General features: G+C 39.3%; 1 protein-coding gene across 6 annotated transcripts in view; it reads right to left on the reverse strand.

Moving 5' to 3' along the window:
* Positions 1-275: 275 nt before the first annotated feature.
* The window catches only part of LOC130080023 (zinc finger protein AEBP2), a 171029-nt gene continuing 154495 nt past the window's right edge, over positions 276-16809 (reverse strand). For all 6 annotated transcript variants that reach the window (XM_056245294.1, XM_056245292.1, XM_056245291.1 and 3 more), the window contains 11 exons: positions 15627-15697; positions 15271-15425; positions 14327-14464; positions 13448-13559; positions 13137-13238; positions 9966-10165; positions 7404-7607; positions 7160-7321; positions 3617-3881; positions 2328-2665; positions 276-2291 (listed from right to left, as the gene is read on the reverse strand). In XM_056245294.1, the coding sequence (XP_056101269.1) occupies positions 2256-2291; positions 2328-2665; positions 3617-3881; positions 7160-7321; positions 7404-7607; positions 9966-10165; positions 13137-13238; positions 13448-13559; positions 14327-14464; positions 15271-15425; positions 15627-15697 (1783 nt within the window). In that variant the 3' untranslated portion in view covers positions 276-2255. The remainder of the gene's footprint in view (positions 2292-2327; positions 2666-3616; positions 3882-7159; positions 7322-7403; positions 7608-9965; positions 10166-13136; positions 13239-13447; positions 13560-14326; positions 14465-15270; positions 15426-15626; positions 15698-16809) is intronic.

Genomic DNA, 16809 nt, shown 5'->3' on the forward strand with positions numbered 1-16809 from the left:
GATTATTAAATTGTTTAATTAAGGTTTAGTTTCCATGACAGAGTTCAAGATAAATATTTTCATCACTACTAGAGCTGCCAGTTTGCTAACTTTCAAATAATTATTAAACAGCAAGCACAAACTATGCAAAAGCAGCAGCACTTCCGGCCCTACCTTTCATTCACTCCTTCAAGTGGACTATATTAGTGGACTAATGTAGAGAATAGTGAATGAGGGTATGAGTGGAGATTTCGTACACAGCTAAGGTCTTACAAGGCATATTAGAAACCAGGCCGGTGTGTTGAGGCAAGTCGGAGCTAAACTCTACAGGACAGTGGCCCTCCAAAGAGCAGCTTGGACACCCCTGAACAAAAATGGTGTTTCATACTTATAGGAGAATGCATTTGAAGTCATATTTGGCACACACACACACACACACGCTTGAGCTGTGTGATAGTTACACAGCAACAAAAAGAAAGTGCAATTGGAAACGCTACCAATCTACTGTACACATAATATTGCTTAAATAATTTGCTGAACTACATTGCACCACGTTGCCTGATAATATTAAGGCTTACTCTGCATTTCGATCAAAGGGGACGTTTCAAAGATGGGTCTAAAGCACATGACCGTCACCTCCTACCTAGCCGTTTTTAATTGGCTCTCCTTCAAAGTGACTGAAGGCATCGGACTCGGCATGATTAAACATCGGACTCGAGGTGATTAAGCCCACAGAAGTGTTTCATCTCGCCGTCACAAGCAATCTGCCTCTTCCGGCACATCAAAGGCGAGCGCGGACAGCCGTGTCGACCGGTGCCCGTATCTCATGTGCCGCACATGGTCTCTGGGTCCGCTCATGTGAGAGGGCCGGCGCTCGGCGTCTCATCCCTTGGGCTGAGGAGCTTGCAGTCGCTCACATGCCTGCCTGCATATCCGTGGCGGCTGCGTGACACGACTGTGAAGCATAACTACGGCCTTGTTTGGAGGGAGAACATGCGACTGCGGGGGAATGCGGGACCCCGAGGCTCTCTCGACGGGCCATGCGCTCCAGTCAGCGCCTTTGATCAGTGAAACTTGCCAGAGCAGTTTAGTCTGCTCTCAAAACTTGCTGGAGCAGTTTACTAAGAAGCTTAAATGCAGGAACAGAAGCTCCGCTTGGCGGGGAGAGAAAAAACGGGGACGTCTGTAAAGTTTCGGACGGTACAAACATTTGTTAGGGGAAATGAAAACGAGAGGAATGACGTGATGTACTACTGCATGCCATATGGATGAGGGCACTGTATGTGTGTGTGTATATATATATCAAATCACCTGGTAAAACAACAATTGGGCTATTGTTAAAAAGGCCATTGACGTTTAGAAGAAATTACACTTTAAAAAACAACTAAAGATTCCCTTTGTCCTCACAAATCAAGATTCAAAAGATTAAAAAGTTGCAAGAAAGTCCGTAAAAACCAATGACTCCTTGTACCGTTATCGAAAAACAGTCTGATCCTGAGAAAATGCAAGATCTCAGTTCATGGACGAATGAAATGCCGAGGGAAAAAGGTGAGGGAAGAGAATGACGAGCATTCGGCATGACGCCTTCAGAAATGGGACAAGGACAATGGTGCAAGCATTTGCAATAGAAAGGACCTCTGGAAAGGAAAAGAAAGAGCAATGGCAGGACAGACATATGGTGTTAACATGTGGAGTCTCTTGTAGCATTTTCACAAATGCATGCTGTTTCTGGGACATTTGCTTTCGTCCACTGTGGATGATGGGATTCGTGAGCGAGGCGCAATGCCTTTAAGGAGCTGGCGAGAGTCACGGTGGATTGATTTCTCTTTCCCGACTTTGACACTAAGCTCCTCAGAAATTCTTGTTGAGTAGCTGTGTGGGACGAGCCTGCAAAACTTGTGTCGCTCCAAGTCACTAGAACCCCTGTCGTAGTTTGGGGGGTTAAGGTGCAGCTGGAGGGGTTTCGCCAGAAGGACTTGCAAAACTGACCAACATGACGTCTAGAAAATATAGGAAACCCCCCTCCCCCCATGTCCCAGTCAGTTTTAGCATCAAACCTCACTGGAGTGTCTAGCACTCATAGTTCATCGCCCACTCATTGTTAATCAAACCCTTTGTCCGTTCCCACCCCATCCCACCCTGTTTCCTTTAGGCACATGTTCCCCAAGCATCTACAGTGTTGTGTCTAAGTGATGTGCTGGCAACCATTTCTTAGAAGTCTCGCTCGCCTATAAAAAGCTTTCAGACAATGTTCTTGTCTAAAACAGGCAAGTCATTCATTCTGGATCCTCGTCTTTCTCGTCTTCAGTTTCCTCTCGTTTTCCCATTAGCTCCGCATCGTCTTCTACAGTTGTTGTGTCTCGCTTTGCAGTCCCGTCTGCTTCCGCTACAGTCGCACCATCTGTTTCCTCTGTTTCATGCGTCTCTTCAGGTACAGGACTCTCCTCCTCCTCTGCTGACTCCTCCTCCTGGTCGTCTGTTGGCTCCTCCTTGCTCCCAGGCTCCTCCTCCTCTTCATCAATGGCTAGGATTGACTCAGGGGTGTTGCTGAGGCATGTGGACTCCTCCTCTTCTGTCTGGCTTTGGGACTCTTCTGCAATGACCTTCTTCCACATCTCATGGTTCTCCAGCAGGTGCTGGGTGATCGGGCAGAACACTTTCCGTCGTTTCTTGGGTGCGTCTTTCTCTAAAAAAAGGAAATAAACAGAGTGTTAATGGGTTTTTCATGCTAGCAGCTTTAAGTGATGATTTAGAAAAATGTTGCATATAAAAGTAAAAAAAAAAAATATATATATATATATATTTTGTATCGTTTTATAAAAATAATAATATATCTATATTTATTTTAGAAATATTTTTAGTATTGCAAATAATTTAACTTATATGACTAGCAGCTTTAAGTTATGAATTATATTTTTGTAGAGAAATGTTGCGTATATAAAATAAAATGTCTGCTTAAATACACACAGATCCACAAAAATCCGATTTAATATTTATAAAAGAAATAAAAAAACAAATGAATTAAATAAATGCAAAGACATCTCATATTTTTATATTTATTTTTAGATATATTAGTGTTTCAAATATATCTTGTTTGTCACAACATCAGCTGTGATTCGCAAACATTTTTAAATCCAGTTTCAGTTTAGTTACACTGTTACATGTCTATCTGAAATGGTTCTACTGACGGGGCAATCAGATTTTATTTGCCGATAAAGACCGTTTCATTAATTTTCATTAAATATGGGTATTAGCTAGGCCATGTTCACACAGCAGCAGAATACGGTTGTCAGTCCTGTATTTGAGTCCTTAATACGGTTACGTTCACACACAGTTCAGTTATTTACGGGAGTGACGACCGCATTCTATAACCAAACTCACACCTGTAAATTTTAAAGGACTCACTACCATATTCTCGGAAAACCCGAGCTATGTGAATGGAACCGAACTGGACAATTAGTTGTCTGTCACGTCATAAAGTGCGAAAAGCTACAGTAAGTTGCTGTTTGAGTCGACTCACAACTGTAAGTAAATGCGGTTGTTAATCCCAATAACTGACCGTGTGAATGTAGCCTTATTTTGATCTGATATTGTACTTGATCTGCAAAGTATGAGAGAAAAAATAAAGTGAACTCACGGGAAAGTTCTGAGCTGGAGGAGGCGTCTTCCTCCGGTGTGTCTTCCTCATCCTCTTCATCTGTCTCTGTCTCTTCCTCAGCATCCTCGCCCTCTTTGGGCTGAGGGTTGACCCAGTGCCCAGGCATGAGGGCAGCAGAGTCATAAGAGTTGCAGAGAGGCCCGACGATGTGTGTGATGAAGGACTCCTGTAGTTTGGCCAACTGGGGTGCTGAGCGGTCCATGAAGGGGCTAATGGGAAGGCCCAAGCTGGACTCTTCATCACCCTGAAACACCAGAATGAAGAGAATACACATTTTACTAGTGCTGTCAAAATGAATGCATTAACACATGCAATTACAGTTTAACGCTGCTGCATCCGTTTTTTCACGTCATCCTTTGGCTAGAATAACATTATACGAGGTGATCACGCTCTTAGAAAATGGGGTGCATCTCAGATCTGCGTCATGTGGGACAGGTCTTAAAGTGACAGTAGCCTAATAAACCTGCTGCTGTCTGTCATTAAGGATAGATAATCAAAGAACAAAAGAAAAAGAAAAGCACTCACTGCTCTTGACTGACTAACTTTTGTAGCTTTAATACAAATTAATCTATATTCAATCTATAATTTATGCAGTGAAGACTGTGAACTTTATTCAATTTCTGTATTATATCCTGACTGTAAATCTTAACTGTTTACAAGGTTACATGTGTCAAAAACAATGAAAACAATACGTTTTTGTGCATTTTGACAGGGCAAGTCTGACTGGGCCAATAGAAAAAATTAAGCACTGATGTATTGATGGGCAGGTAAATGTGACATTTATTATAATGTATTTATATGAAAACTTAAATGAAAAAGTTGTTATATTTCTTTAAAGCCTAATAAATTTAAAAATTGATAGCTTTCAATTATACTGTATTGCTTAATGGATATAATAAATGTCTAAAATTGAGGGGAAAAAAATCTATTTCATAGAGACATCAGTAGCAGTATTGTTATCGGTGATGCCTTCTTTCATAAAAAGATGCTATTAAACAAATATTTAAAATATAGGCAACTGTCTTTATGTTGTTTCTACGTACATTTGGAGATTAAATGTGAAATTATTACAATATAAAAATATATGAAAAACTTGAATGTTCAATTAATCGTTAATCGATTAATCGTGATTAATTACAGAAAAATGTGTGATTAATTAGTTCATTTTTTTAATTGATTGACAGCACTAATATATATATATATATATATACAGTATATATATATATATATATATATATATATATATATATATATATTATACTGCAAACTCTGGTATGGAACATCAATTTTGATCAATTGCCAATAAATCATTTCTAATAAAAGAAAATCAAGTTCTGTCTACATTAGAGAAGTATGGGTTACAAATGATGTTTCAAGTTATTTTAAAAATATTTGAATTGGTTCCTATATAATTGAAAAACCGAAATAATATTGTTGTTCATCTGCACCTCCTATGGTGGATGAACAGCATCATGGGAACTGATGTCACCAGAAAGCATTACGAGCATATGAAAGCTGCATCACGTCAGTGCTAACAAATCTAAAATCCATCCTGAAAAATAAATGCATTCAGTGATGTGCAAATACAGTATACATTTCATGTCGATTCAGAAATGCTCCACATAGTGCAGATTAATCATATCTGATTGATGGCTAATTTGCATTTTTGTTCAAATTATGCAGCGCTACTGAGCTGCTATTTTATACTCATCCCTACCATCTATTGCATTAAACAAGTAAGGATATTACTAACAGTATATGCTCAGTATATTCAAGCACAGCCGAGGAGCACACACTTGATTGGATTTTTCCAGTTCAGGAAAGAAACATACTTCACAGACCTTCTATAAAACTAGGTCAACCTTCCCATGGACGGGGGAAACACACCCAGGCACGAGAGGTCTGGGCTTTTTTAATTATTTATTTCAGATTGCAGTGCTGAAATAAGTAGGTAATCAGCGATTAGAGGAGCATCATATAGTCCGCGCGAGAACATATGCTTCGCAGAACCTGGAGATAAACAATGAGAGCGGAACAACAACAGGCAAGGTCTCGCGTTGCCATGGCAACCGTGCCGTCGATGACGTCACAGGGCAGTGATGTATGTGCGCTGTGTTCTGTCAGGTGCTACTCAGAAGTGCTGGAGAAATGAATCATTCAAGAAACGAAACAGGGAGGGGGGGAAAACAGGCTCCTTTGAAGCAAATCATTTCTGGTCCCTTTTGAAATGCTCTGAATATGGCCAAGGGTGGTCATATGACGCTTTGTAGCTCTGTGACGGGGTCCCGACACAACTGGGTCATCCTCACAATAATAGACACTCATCGCTGGCATCCAAACAAGCCCTTAACTCTCTGAGAGCATGATCAGAAGATGTATATCCAGATAGACTGAACAAGCACACATGATGTACCGTAATGGTCAACCAATATAAAGCGCAACAGCCGGTTCTGGAAAACTCCATTCATTTTCTCCATAGGGAAACTGATTTTGAACGATAACATAAACCTTTTAAGAAAGCCCTACTGTGAGCTACGAGGTTGTTTGATAGTATTTGCTTCTGTTGAAGCCATCAGCCCGCATTATTTCAGCGTATTTTAAAAAAATAATCGGAATCAGAATTCCTGGTGAAAAACTACATTACCCATGATGCTGTGCAGAAAATTCCACCGATCAGAGAGTCGAAACATTCAACACCACAAAAAGATCTTGTTAGCTCCTCCCATTCCCATGAAGAACTGCGAATGACGTAATCGAGTCGATTCTCTCTACGCTCTCAAAATACGTATATGCATAATTTGCAATAAACTTAAAATATCTTGTTTATATAGGATTTCTCTCTATATATGTTATATATAGGCTTTTTAACAAGGATTTTTTTAAAGTTCCTATGGGATAAAATGAATGAAAAAAAAATACTTCCGGAACCAACACCCCTAAAAAAGTGTTTCCCCCTATTATTGAAATCCTAGAAACACTCCTGGCTAGCAATATGCTAAAACATGCTAGCAATTTGCTAATTCATGCTAGCAGCGAGTTAAAATGTGCTAATTCATGCTAGCAGCGAGCTAAAATGTGCTAATTTATGCTAGCAACATGCTAATTGCAATGCTAATCTGACATTAAGGTTGACTTTGGTTGATTTAGTCTGGCTGATGTCTATCATCAACGCATGGTGTGTTTTACCAGAAAATGTTCTCAGCACATTCCCAGCAGATCAGCCTGATGATGTGCCAGTTTGCTTACTTTCTGCCCTACATTCTCATTACAGCTGTGAACGTGTTGCCTTCAGCACTGCTCGGGGAGGATGTAGATGGTTGCCAGGCAACATCGCATCCTTGCCATCCTCTCCAGCCACTCGATGTGAATGATACTGAGACGTCGCCAAGTACTTACACATGCGCATTATCGGAGCCTCTTACTATGCTTACTATTGCCAGGCACTTAATGCTGTGACTGAATAGCTAAAAAATGACTTTTACACACAAACATACATACATCAAAAACAAAGCAGACACTGACCTGTTCGTAGAACTCGTTGACGATGCCTTCCGTCCACTGCAAATGAAGCTCCTTGCATTTCAACGGACCGTTTATATCCGCTAACTTAATACACATTTGACACACCAGCAGACGATCATTCTCGTTAGACCATTCAATCCCCGAGCAACCGTCATCCCCCACCTGAGCAAACATAAATCAATAAATAAAATGCACAGCAATAGCTGGTCTATACATGTATATCTAGTGTACAGGAAGTGCTCACCTTGGCATTGAATTCAGCCAGAAAGTCAAAGTGTTTCTTAAGGTCCGTGGCCAGTATGGCCTCGATGACCAGGAAGCGAAAGCGTTTGAAATCCATGTGGTCCAGACTGGCCAGAAAGTTGTACTCGGGCCTCGACATGAAGAGATTCCAGGCAGAAGCTGCGTGATGGTTCTCCAGCACAGAGCGGTCATTGTAAAGCACGGCCTTGAAACACACACACAATACGTTTATGGCACTTCAAATGTTTCAAGGCTCCAGAACATCGTGACCAATCCCTGAACTTGCAGGCTACAATTCAAAACAACCACTTTGGATATTAATATTCATAAATATCATAATGCTTCTACAGCATAACATGGAGTATTCCATCTTAATACGAAGTACTGAAACAGTCAAATATTTGCAGCCTTTTTGACCTTTTTCATTAGACATAATATTATTAACCTTGAATATGAGCAATAGTAACAGAAAACAGCATGCAAAATTAGCAGACCACATGGTAAACAGGAACCACATTTTAACACACACCTACACACACATATATATACACACACACACACATACACAAACAGACAAACACACACACACACACACACACACGCACACACACACACACACACACACACACACACACACACACACACACACACACACACACACACACACACACACACACACACACACACACACACACACACACACACACACACACACACACACACACACACACACACACACACACACTCAAGTGGACAAAAGTGATGTCCGCAATGTATATTTGTTTTTTGTGACCCTACAAGTTCGATTAAACCGTCAAAATATGAGGAAAAAAATATATATATGTTTTTTTTTAAAACATTTTAAATATGAGAGAAGAACAAAACACTAAACTTGGTTAAGGTATTTATCTGACAAAAGTATTTATTTTTAAATATAATGTAAACACCAGTCTTGTTCGATTCTTGTTCTGATTAAATACAATTTTTGAAACCCTTATTATTATTATTATACGAGGGTTAGTTCACCCAAAAATGTAAACACTGTCAGTAATTACTCGCCCTCATGTTGTTACAACCCCGTAAGACTTTCGTTCATCTTTGGAACACAAATTAAGATATTTTTGATTAAATCTGAGAGCTGGATCACTCCTCCATAGGCTGCTATGTTATTGAAACTTGCCGGCCCAGAAACGTTATTAAAGACATTGTTAAAATAGTCCGAGTGACTACAGTGGCTCAACCTTAAGTTTATCAAGCGACGAGAATACTGCGGAAAACCACAGAAGAAAATGAATAGTTGAATAGTCAATATTTTGGTTTGTTTTTTTCGCAGTATTCTCGTCGCTTGATGGTTGAGCCACTGTAGTCACTTGGACTATTTTAACGATGTCTTTAATAACTTTTCTGGGCTGGCAAGTTTCAATTACAATAGAAGCCTATGGAGGAGTGAGACAGCTCTCAGATTTAAAGGGGTCATGAACTGGCTTTTTAAAAAAAATTATATTGTTGTCTGAGGTCAACTTATGACGTTCACTTGGTTTTTACATTCAAAAACATCAAAATGAATAACTAATAGGCTATTTTCTACCCTAGTTTTGAGCCTAGCTCAAAAACGCTCGGTTTTTATGGACGTCTCGCATTGAAGACTTGGAAGTAAACGCCCACCGCTGTGAGTGGATAACAGTTTTGCATATTATAATGAGTTTCGTGTAATGCGCGAATCGGTGGGCGGGGCTAAACCGGCCGTGTTGAAGTAGGCGTTGATCTTCTTCTGCGGGGGTGGTGTTTTATCCTCTTTGTCGTCATAGTTCCCCACTTTGAAAAACGAGTCCTTTGCTGAGCCTGGTGTCAATAAAAGCTTTTATTGGACTAACAAGGACGTTTTCAGTTCTGAAACTTACAGGATATTCTTATAATATGATGACCTCTTAGATGTCAAAAGCTCAAGGAAAATTTGATTTCTCAGTTCATCACCCTGTAGCAATGTTCAGGGAAGAAGGAGGCGGGAACCGGCGGACAATCAAAATAAAACTTTATTTTAAATGAAATAAACACAATACCTGCCAGCAGCCCCTCACGGACGACTGCTAGCTACCAAAATAAAATAAAACAAAACACAAACAAAAGCAGGCCTGTTCCTCTCTCGCTCATCCACTCCGTCGCTCCCCCTTTATGCTTCCGCTCCTCCGTGAGAGATGCGAGACCGGTGTGCTTCACAGGTGCTGCTCATTAGCAATCGCACCACCGGCCTCGCGACGTTCTCTCACGTCCCTCGGCCGTCCTGCTCACCACACACCCGTTTAATCAAAAATATCTTAATTTGTGTTCCGAAGATGAACGAATGTCTTACAGGGTTGGAACAACATGAGGGAGATTAATTACTGACAGAATTTTCATTTTTGGATGAACTAATTAAGTAGTTTATTCTACCTCTGTATTAGTACCGGCTATGATTCTTAATAAAGCACATAATTAGAATACAAGGAAATGACTTCTCCATTGAAACTCTTCAAGGAAATGGGGGGTAGACTGATTTTGGGGTAGTGTGATGATGGTGTGTTACCTGTGGAGCGCTGGTGGCCACCAGGAACGCATTGGTCCTGCCAGGATGGTCGTAATCATGCATGGCAGCCGCGACGTAGAGCGCCATCAGCTCGAGCGCGGGGATGAGGCCGGACAGACACCCGTAACCCTCCCCCTCTACGGGATACGTCCTGGACATCAGGTGCTTTGAGCGGCCATGAGTGAGTCCACTGTCAGAGTCTGAAGACAGAGAGTCGGAAAGATGTCTGCAGATTAGTTCACACTGTACATAAATATGTATATGCAAATGAGGGTGAGACATTTCTGAGAGTATGTGTAAATAATACCTCAACCTTTTTTTAATTTGAAAAAGCCCAAGCAAAATCATGTTTGTTCCTACAGTATAGCTCAAACAGTAGAGCATGGTGTTTGATTCACAGGGAATGCGTGAACTGATTAAAATGTATACCTGATAAAATGTATAAATGAACTGAGAAAACGTATATATATATATATATATAGCACGGCTGGAAAATGCTCTCAGCCAATCAGATTCGAGAACTGTTATATAAGTATATATATATATTAGGGCTGGGCAAAAATATACATTTTTCGATTCATCGTTTTTTTTAAATGTGGTCGATTCAAAATCGATTCTCAAATAGATTTTTTTCCCATATTTATTTATCTATCGATCGTCGACCCAAGAGCCAGTATTAGTTTTCCTACACTGTTTATAGCCTTGGAGCCTCCATGTTACAGCTAATGCTGTGAGATTTTGTTAGTTTTATCTTAAACATAAAATAACCTGATCCTGATTGATCAAGACATGCCACTGTTCTGACTTGACAATTTTCAGCATCAATTTTTCATTATGCATCAAAATCCTGTCTATTCATTGCAGACATTGGGCATTTGAAGCCCAAATTTGCATTTGAAGTTGGGTATTAATGGGTATTAACCCAAGTGTACCTAAAATAAAAAGAGTTTAATATACAGGTTTGTGGCTCTTAATTTCTTTTTATTAATTAACCACTTGTAAACGTATGTTCACCGTTCTTTTTTATAAATATAGGATTTGCATTAAATCTATATTCATTGAGTTCCAATCGAAATCGAATCGGAACATTTGAATTGATACCCAGCCCTAATATATATATACAGTTGTGGTCAGAATTAATGGCACCCCTGGTAAATTAAATATGATCAAAAATGGCAACAAAAAAAAAAGTGTGTGTGTGTGTGTGTGGGGGGGGGGTGCGGGGGGGTTAGGGTTGGGGGGGGGGGGGGGGGGGGGGGGGTAATCACATTATGAAATAAATGCTTTTCTCCAAAACATGCTGGCCATAATTATTTGCTCCCTGTTATTAAATACTTTTTGCAATCTCCTTTTGCCAAGATAACAGCTCTGAGTTTTCTTGTATAATGCCTGATGAGTTTGGAGAACACCTGACCCGAGATCAGAGACCATTCCTCCATACAGAGTCTCTCCAGATCCTGCAGATTCACAAGTTCATGTTGGCGCTTCTTCTCTTCAGTTCACTCCACTCATCTGGCTTCAGGTCAGGGGACTGGAACGGTCATGGCAGAAGCTTCATTTTGTGCTCAGTTACCCATTTTTGTGTTGATTTTGACGTTTGTTTTGGACCGTTGTCCTTATGGAAGATCCAACCACGGCCCATTATAAGATTTCTAGCAGAGGAAGTCAGGTTTTGATTTTTTATCTGTTGGTATTTGCTAGAATCCATAATGCCATGTATCTGAACAAGATGTCCAGGACCTCCAGCAAAAAAATAGGCCCACAACATATAAGATCCAGCAGTGTATGTAACCGTGGGCATGGGGTACTTTTATCTCTGTTTGCACCACACACATCTGGTGGGTTTGCTGCCGAAAAGCCCTTTTTTTGTTTCATCTGACCATAGTTTCCGGTCCCTTTTGAAGATCAGTCGTGTCTGAACACTGAATATGCTGGAGTTAATTTTTGGAGGAGCGAGGAGGATTTTTCTTGAAACCCTCCCAAACAACATGTGGTGATGTAGGGGTTGTTTGATATATATTTTTTAGGCTTTCTGACCCCAAGACTCAAGTATTCTCTGCAATTCTCCATCTGTGATCCTTGAAGAGTCTTTGGCTACTCAAACTCTCCTCCTCACCGTACATTAAGACCATAGACACACGTCCTCTTCCTGACAGATTCACAACATCTTTAGTTGATTGGAACTTCTTAATTATTGCCCTGGTGGTCAAAATGGGGATTTTCAATTCTTTAGCTATTTCCTTAAAGCCACTTTCTATTTTGTGATGCTCAACAATCTTTTGCTGCAAATCAGAACTATATTCTTTGGGTTTACTCATTGTGACGGATGATTAAAGGAATTTGGCCTTTGTGTTTCCTCATATTTAAACTCCCGTGAAACAAGAAGTCATAGCTAGACAATTCCATGTTCCTAGTCCTCCTGGTGTGCTAAAATAAGGTGAATATTAATGGGAATATACTTAAGAGATATTTTACACGTAAAAAATTCTAGGGGTGCCAATAATTGTGGCCAACGTGTTTTGGAGAAAAACATTTATTTCATTATGTGATTTCCCCCCCACTTTCAATTCTTTTACTTCAATGAAAGGTTAGATTTTTGCACATTTTTTTAATGAAAGATCAAAAGGATAAACGATGCAGATTTATTTATACAGCCTTTTTTGATCATATTTACCAGGGCAGGGGTGCCATTAATTCTGACCACAACTGTATGCATTTGGCAGGCGCTTTTAAGTCAAGTCAAGTGAGCTTTATTGTCATTCCACTGTATGCAGAGACATGTCGTTCTTCACAGGACCACACTGTTACATATGGGTACCGGTTATGCAAGTCAAATAATTGTATCTACAGGCAAAAAATGACCTTGATAAAAAAATTACTTTCTTTACTGAAAGTCATAAAATGTACAATGTTGCCCACTTCTCCTGTGAGCTCAAAAAAGTTTTTTTTTCTTCTTCTTCTTTTTGTGAGCTCAAAAAGGTGATGGGAGTGTATGAAATTGAGGACATCACCACTGCTCTTTTGTGAATTGTCAAACGTTACAACTGACAACACTTTCCAGTCTCCCCTAATCATATAAAACATTAATATAAGCATAATATTAAGTATACATTTCAATTACAAGCATGAAATTATTTCCAATGTAACTTTTCCAAACTGTAATGAACTTACCCGAGTCACTAAGTGATCCCAGTGTAGGTAAACCAGGCACAGGCTGAGTAGTGAGGTACCACACTGCATGGAGGACGTCTGTTGCATGGATCCGGTTGTGATCTGGGGAGGAAGACGAGGTTTAATACTGTAAACCACCACTAGGGGGAGATACAACACACACAAAAGTACAGTGTGCCACAACTGATGATTTAGGGCAGTGTATTCCTCTGGAGGTGAAGCTGACTACGCACAACATCTGTAGTACATCATAACTTATCTCATTGTTAACATATTTCTGTACACATGTCTCTTGCAGCACACGGACTCACATGGGATGTCCCTGTATCCGTTCTCCAGAGCGTGGAAATAGTTCATGAACTCCCTCACCGGAATCTTGAATGTCTCAAAGAGTCCCGTATCGACAAACAACCGGTAGGACACCTAAACCACAGAGAACAATGGCAAAATCTCTCAACCTAGTCTTAAATTAAACAAAAGATTTAAAACAATAATACTAGAATTTCTCAGAAGGAAATATGTGCAAATACTTTTAATTATTCATTCATAATAACGTGTTTCACATTTGCGTGTGTATGCATATATATATATGCACGCGCAAACATGAACAAATACGATGTACATAAAGCTTCTACATTTAAATGAACACTTATTTTACACTTGTTTATTACAAATTAACTAAAAGTCTAATCTATGGAAGCTTGTTTCCTCCATGGAATAATTAAATAAAAAGGGTATAATTGTGACTTTTTATCCAACAATTCAAACTTTATAACGTGCAATTGCGAGTTTATATCTAATTTCTGAGGAAAAAAAGTCAGAGAAAAAAGGTTTTTTTTTATCCGTGGCAGAAAAAAAGCTTCCACTATCTGACACTCATTTTTATTATTTAATAAAATTTATTATTTAAAAAAATGGCCAAATATCAGCCAATTATTAGCCCGGCCCAGGTGTTGCTGAGTTGCTTTCACATTCATGCGAATCAAGCCGAAGTTCCACCGCCACCTGAACTCAGACAACCTCCTACAGGTGATCTGGAGTTCGGTCCGCATGACACCTTCCACATTACCAATTCGTGAACCGTGCCCTGTTTTGAACTAAACTGCCAGTGTGAAACTAAAAGCAGCTTTAGATGCGAGTTAGGCTTGTGCGCCTGTGCTCTGGATCTCCACTAGATGTCAGTGTCTCACCTGGCTGAGAATGCAGCCACATCTGCCGTGGGTTTTCTCCACCAGACTGAAGATGGGGAAGTTCCAGTTGTTGATCTGACTCATGAGAGGCTCCAGTCCCTCCATTACCAGGGGCTCTGGGGCCAAGATGGGCTTATCCTGCAGAGGAAATGATTCAGATCACAAACTTGTGCCATCTTATAAAAAAAAAAAAACACTGAATATGTCTGAATAAGCTTAATAAGTGGCACATATGAAACTACTAAAAAAAAGAGTAGTTAAAATGGCATAACGGAAAGAGAGTCTGTCATCAAACCACAGCAAAAACAAATCACTAGCACATCAAACGCTCGCTGATTAGTTCGGATGACAATTTGATGGCAGGTTTAGTTTCCCTGGATCAGAGTATTGCACACTAATTTATTTATGCCATCGCCGTATTTTTATGTGCTTTATACATTTTCTGCACACTGCAAAGAAATGATTTTCTTCCTCAGTATTTTCGTCTTGTTTTCCATTGCAATTATCTATGCATTCTTAAATCAAGATACATTTAAGATATTATATATATAAATATATAAAATAATGTGTTATTTTAAAAGCGTTAAAATTAAGTGAGCTTATGCTTAAAATAAGAAAAAATATCTGCCAGTGGGGTCAGAAAATTGTATAAATCTCTTTTTTTTATATATACAAGACTTGTGCCATTTTGCTTCTCATGTAAATCTTGATTTAATGATGTTCAAGATATTTGTACTGGAAACAAGACAAAAATACTGAGTAAGAAAATCCTTTTTTTGCAGTGCATATTCTACGTGTACTGCATATTTTATGCATGCTGCTGATGCAACACTTTACACTGTATGTGTCCTGCTTTACGGTCCTCTAACACTGAACAGCATCTACCTGCCTGAACTAAACTGCAGTGCTAAGAAATCAATTTGTCCTGCAGAAGGCCTGCTTACCTCTGGTGGTATAAGAGCGAGTGCCTGAGGCGGGAACGTCCCGCAGGGGTTCCGGTGACCCTCTCCGTCTTCCTCGTTCTGTGCAAAGTCACTGCTGTCACTGTGGTTGGTCTCATAGGTGCTGTCATAGTCGGATGACATTATCACCGGTTCGTCTGAAAGGTTATCAGAAAAGCGTGATTATGCCTCTCGTAATATTTCACGTTTGAGCAGACTGACAGCTTAGAAAGACACCAATTACATATCAACTCATAGATTCAATCCAGGATCGAGCTGTGATATCACAGATCACAACTGCAAAATGGATAATAAGTGAAATGCATCTAAATGGTAATTCAGAGAGGGTCGGACATCACCTGACTGCTGGCTTCTGTCTCCTGCGTCTGTGGATCCATCCCCGTGCCTCTTACTGTACGGTCTTCCACAGCTACAACACACACAACACACCATTCACATCACTATCAGCACTCATTCTTTCACATTAGAGCATATATATATATATATATATATATATATATATATATAAAGAGAGAGAGAGAAGTGAGGGATCTTTTTATGGATTTAGCTAATAGTTAATTCATTTAATTTAATTTTTTTTTGTAATTTTTATTAAATTTGATTAATTAAACACCTAGTAAACATCCCTTTTCACTAGAGAATAACCTGTTAAACATTAAAATAGTTTGCAATCATTTATTATCCTATATATATATATTTTATAGATTTCATGTATACACGTTTTTTTTAACCTTTATTTGCTTTTGTATTGCATTTTAACAACAACAACAATGATAATAAATAACTATAATAATGGTACAACAGCAAATAAAGTAATAAACCAACAATTTACTTCCTCACTACACGCTCCTGGTTTTAATGTGGATTATTTGTCTGTTAATGTCAATCCAAAATAAATAAATAAATATAAATCCCCAAATCTAAGTTTTATTCAATTTCATCATTTTCACAATTGAATCAATTCCCAAAGAATAAAATCAAATCACATTCTACTCTTTTTTTTCTCTCTCTCACAGAATATCCTGCTTTACTCATAGTTGAAATAAGTCAGATTAAAAAAAAAAAAAAAAAAAAAATGCCATTTCAAGTTGACTCAGAACATTCCTTAAGAACAATAAAAAGACACTATCTATCATTGTAGGCACTGGAATCTGTTCGTTACGCTTTATGTATTTTATGCTTTACGAGGAAACGGCTGATAGTGAATGCATATTTGAATATTTTGCAGTGAAACTGAGAGGCGTCCTGATGGTGTGTCAGGAGCTCTAGCCGTTGTCACTGTTGTTTAGTTTAACTCTTTAAATTAACGTGCCAGACAGAACCTAATCAAGCTGTGCTTTTGTGACCAGCATTCATTACAGGCCAAGGGGAAGGTGACCTTGTCTCAGCGCCAGGACATTAGTGATCGCTGTGAGTAAAACAGCACATCTGACCATGTAAGTCCATCAGTTAATATTTAGACACAGTGTTGGTTATTTTTCACAGTTAATGATCAGTGGTTGTTCAGTAACCACGTCATGG

Source organism: Rhinichthys klamathensis, unplaced genomic scaffold (assembly GCF_029890125.1).
Source record: "Rhinichthys klamathensis goyatoka isolate OS25496 unplaced genomic scaffold, OSU_Roscu_1.1 h1tg000029l_1, whole genome shotgun sequence".
In the NCBI taxonomy this organism is placed as follows: Eukaryota; Metazoa; Chordata; class Actinopteri; order Cypriniformes; family Leuciscidae; genus Rhinichthys; species Rhinichthys klamathensis.